The sequence below is a fragment of the Barbus barbus genome (genome assembly GCF_936440315.1).
Source record: "Barbus barbus genome assembly, chromosome: 7".
NCBI classification, from domain to species: domain Eukaryota; kingdom Metazoa; phylum Chordata; class Actinopteri; order Cypriniformes; family Cyprinidae; genus Barbus; species Barbus barbus.
Window position 1 is genome coordinate 34584447 of NC_136735.1, and position 4427 is coordinate 34588873.

Genomic DNA, 4427 nt, shown 5'->3' on the forward strand with positions numbered 1-4427 from the left:
GTACAATTTACAAGTATAGTTGTAGGGATAATTCATGTAAGGTTTCTCTTCTATAAGGCAAAATATCAAAAGAGTGATTGATATACATTCGAAACGAATGTACAGCACTATACACGTTTTATATATGCATTATATATATGGATCTGTCAAGGTGCCTCTGGTTTGGCACAATGCTTTTCACAGTTGAAATATATGTACAAAAATAAAATCTTTCAGAAAAAGAGCTCATTTGCTAATTTACATACTTTGCAGATACTATTCACAAACAGTTAGTTAGAAGAGTCTGTCACCTTTATCAGTCATATTACTGAATGTCAATAGGGCTAACATTCTGGACTTCAGTTTAAAACGAAAAGGACGGGGGAAGGATGTTGCAACAAACTCTACCCCCCTTAAAGAGTGAAATAGAAAGAGAGAAAGTGGATAAAAGAAGAGCAACAAACAAACAAACAAACCACTTCAAACCAGTTTTTGCCAATCCAATGTCACCTCTTGGTCTACAGTGCCAAAACTACAACAATTTGCGAATATTTTTCCACTGCTCTGGAGATAGTGCCAGATAAGGTTATCTTCCCAGTGCTACTCCACGAACCAAGCCTTGTTTATTTCTCAACTCCTTTGTTCTTGCAGCGGCATCCTGGCCGGCTGGTGCAGTTGTAGCACGCCTGGCACAATGCCACGCAACCCTTCGCCGGGAGGTAGCAAAGCAGGCAAGGCAGGAAAACTGCCAGGACGCTTATGGCTGTCCACCGCATGCAGCAGTGCGACTGGGTGCAAGAGAAGGGCTTGTCCGCGCACACATCCTCATCGTCGCTGGAGCAGTGGTAGAAGAGACCCTTGACGCAGCAGACGCAGGTGATGTAGTCCATCGCTGTTGGCGCCGAGCAAAGGCACCTGCGACCGCACATCCAACAGGACGGCAGGGTCCGAGGGCAAGTGCACCCTTCGCACTTGCAGAGGCCGCAGTCCTCGCAGCGATTCGAGTGCTTGCCATCAGCGGCCTGGCCTGGGATCATGGCCAAGGGCTTCAGTTCCTCCTGCTTCAGCTCTGAACGTTTAGGCTGAGCCCTCACCACTCGCTCGGCCGTCCCGCCTGCATTTCCCAAAAGTCTTTGCTCCGATGAGGTGCTGCCTGTGCTGGCTCTGGGAGTGCTGCGTGACCCTTCGCTGGTGCCACTGGTGGATCTGCTCATGCTGCTCCTTGGCGAATGAGGGGCTGGTTGAGGAGTCTGCTGTCCGGCTCGTTGGGCCCTCGGAGAGTTTCTATGCTCGGAGAGCTCAATGGAGGCGGTGGAAGTCGGGCTAGAAGATTGTGAGTCCGTTTTCTGCTGGGAGGCCGGCGGACGGGGCGCCACCGTCGGGCCCTCCGTGTACTCATTGCTGCTGCGGATGGTCCTTATCTGGTCCAGGGAGAGCACCTCACCCTCCCAAGGCTCCGAGTCCCCAGTCTGGGGTCTGCCAGTGTCACGCAAAGCTCGCAGCAAGCCAGAGGAGCCGCTGCCGCCATTTTGAGCTCTTGTCTCCATCTTTACTTTGAAGTGGGTACTCTCCGGCTGGCATTGAACACATCTGAAGTCCTATGGGAAAGACAGACAGTTAAACGAGAGCGTACAGGGAAGTAAAATCCCATAAACTAACCATATGTAAATCATACACACTAGGCAAAAAGAAAAAGCAGATGGCAGGCTCCTTAATGCAAATCTCCCAACTACTCCCCACCTCTACAGACCTACAAGGCTGATCATTAATGGGACAGGCCTTTACCACCTGCAGCTATCAAGTTCATGGAACATCTAGTACACTCAAATCCACTTTTGCTCTACAGTCAGGTGCTGCACATTATAAGATAAAGAATAAATTAGGATCTCTTTGCAGAGTAAAATCTACCAGTTTGTCTTCTGCACAAGCATCATCTATCCTCAACGCAAGTTTGAGACCAATGTGTTCTTATATATTCACACCGTATGAATGACACCGTTTCACATATCTGTACATTTATATAAACATCTTGCAAATATCCCACATGGCTAGCTTTTGGGGAAATATAAGGTACCATGTGTACTGAAATACAATTCACTGAATATTTATTCTTTTGTGTTTTTTTTTAGGGTTTTGTGCTTATTTTAACATTGCAAACACCATTCTCACGGTTCAGTTCTTGCAGAGCACATTAAAACTTGTTTGTTAAAGATGGTATAGGAAAAAATAATTAAAATTACACCCATCTTCACTTTTCTTTGTGGTACAAGCTATTATTTTTGCCACAATGAGCCAAAATCATAAGCAAATGCAATTTTAAAAGCATTTTTAAAGAGCTTGAAAATGCAAATATTGCACAACTTATATATAGACAGAGTAAGTGTACGTGAATAATGCTGTCATAGTGTTCAGTTAAATATAAAAGTTTACATTCACCATAACACATTGTAATAGTATTGTTGTTATAGTAAAATTTCAAATATTTTAATAATTTTAATATCTAGCAGCTGGCCTGCATAAGAGTAACATGACTTCCACAAATGTATTATGAGGTTATCAACGGGGGGCGGAGCTCTAATGAAAAAAACAACAAAACAAACAAAAAAAAAAAACTTGCATACAAAAAAATTTAATATCCATGAAGTGAATAAACATGAAACCATACATCTCAGCCGGGACCCTCAGCACCAGTTGAGTTCAATCTAAATAACACTACCCCAAATTACCATATCAATGCACAATCTCTCTTTCATGTCTGTTAAACATCTGTTTATTTCCTCACTGCTATTTAAACTTCTGTTCTGGGTTATCAGCATGCATACTAACTTTATGACAATAGTTAACTTGGTTGAACCTGGCATACAGTAAAGAACCATTTTTTTCTTTGCAACAGCAGCTTTTATTATTAGCCTATTATAAATAAAATAATTAGTGGAACGTCGTATGAGTTCTTATTGGAGGAAAGAGAAAAATCCTGTAAGTGTAGATTACGTTTATAAATATCTAGTGGCAACTTGACACATTTTCATTTTTTTTTTTGTAGCAATTATTTAAAGTTTTGAAGTCTTTAGTGAGTCTTCGTATGGGTTTTTAATAACTGTCGTGTAGCTGTAGAAGACGTTTTTGAGTAGCGATTCGCAACTTTAACAAAATGAAAAGTAAGTCAAAGTACGTAGGGAACAGATCCGTATGGCATGTATTTGCACAGCTGCAAGAATGGCGCGGAGCATGAGCACTGGAAAAAACTCATGAACACGAATAACTATAATATATATGCACAACTAAAAACATAAGCAATAAACGAAACAAAAATTAAAGCCTGTCAAAATCCAATGCAAATAAGTTGTAATACACGTCACTTACCGTGATCTCACCACCTCAACCCCCTATTTGTGTTGTGAAGAGTATATCCTACTAGCAGGAATTTCTCTTTGGTTAGTCCTCAGTTCATTCACAAAAATCCCGATGATGGGAACACCCGCGCGTGCTCGTATTCGCGTGGAACATCACAACTTTATTCCAAATAGAACGCAGTGGAGTTTAATTTATGTTGTTAAACCTCTAATTATGCCAAAAAGAAAAGAAGTTCCAGAATCCAACAAAATGAGCCGAGTTTACTGAACAAATACAAGTAAAAAGCGCTCAAGAAGACGCGTTGCGGTTCTCAAGTTGAATGTTTGGCTGCATGGCACACACTGTGCTGCTTTCCAGTTTTTCAGCTCTTGTTTTCTCTTCTTTCCGGAGAGGAGGTCGGGTTTATGCTGTAAATGGCGTCATGTGGAAGTGAAGGGGGTGAACAGAGTAGCTGTTGTCCCAGAGGATATATCGTATCCGGTCCCAGCTCATTGGCTCTACAGGACTCAACATTCACTCCGTGTGTGTGTGTGTGTGTGTGTGTCACAGAACACCAGCACACGGACGACCGATTCATTTGAGCGAATCGGTTCACTCGAATGATTCGATTCAATGAACCAATTCAAAGAGCCGACTCACCACTTCTTTAAAGGTGTCCCTACGTCTTATTGGGACATTTACGTGTATTTTTTTTTTTTTTTTTTTACAGTAAATTCGCTGTTTATAACAATCTTTTACATTACGCTATATAGGTTATTCCCAATGTTGCGCAGTTTGTGCAAATTATTAAATCTGGGTCGACTTTTATAAGAAGTTTCTGTTAGGGTCGTTTATCGAAACCAAAATTATATTTACAGTGAGCTAAACGTGAACTATATCTTATAAAAGACGTTTTAAACAAATCACTGATCGCATTAAAGTGCTAATGACAACAGTACAGGTTTGATGCAGTGTCAAATAGTGGTCAAACCTCTTCAGTCAAACTTCTGCATTCTGATAACTGGGAAACCGAAAATTGTTGAATTGCATATACTACAGTTAGCCTATAAAATATCAACAACCACAACAGCCATGAATAATTATTTAATAATAAT

General features: G+C 41.4%; 1 protein-coding gene across 2 annotated transcripts; it reads right to left on the bottom strand.

Annotated features, from left to right (window-relative positions):
- Nucleotides 1-310: 310 nt before the first annotated feature.
- LOC306873338 (protein sprouty homolog 2-like) lies at nucleotides 311-3861 on the bottom strand. Of its 2 annotated transcripts, none has more exons than XM_079422572.1 (2): nucleotides 3343-3861; nucleotides 311-1577 (listed from the first exon to the last, which is right to left on the bottom strand). In XM_079422572.1, the coding sequence occupies exon 2, from the start codon at nucleotides 1524-1526 to the stop codon at nucleotides 603-605; it is 924 nt and encodes a 307-aa protein (XP_079278698.1). In that variant the 5' UTR covers nucleotides 1527-1577; nucleotides 3343-3861; the 3' UTR covers nucleotides 311-602. The 2 variants fall into 2 exon arrangements, with proteins under 2 accessions (XP_079278698.1, XP_079278699.1); XM_079422573.1 differs by having other exon boundaries at nucleotides 311-1569; nucleotides 3343-3859.
- Nucleotides 3862-4427: the final 566 nt, after the last annotated feature.

Coding starts and splice junctions, on each gene's coding strand:
- LOC306873338 (XM_079422572.1), bottom strand. CDS start 1,526: ATGGAGACAAGAGCTCAAAATGGCGGCAGCGGCTCCTCTGGCTTGCTG.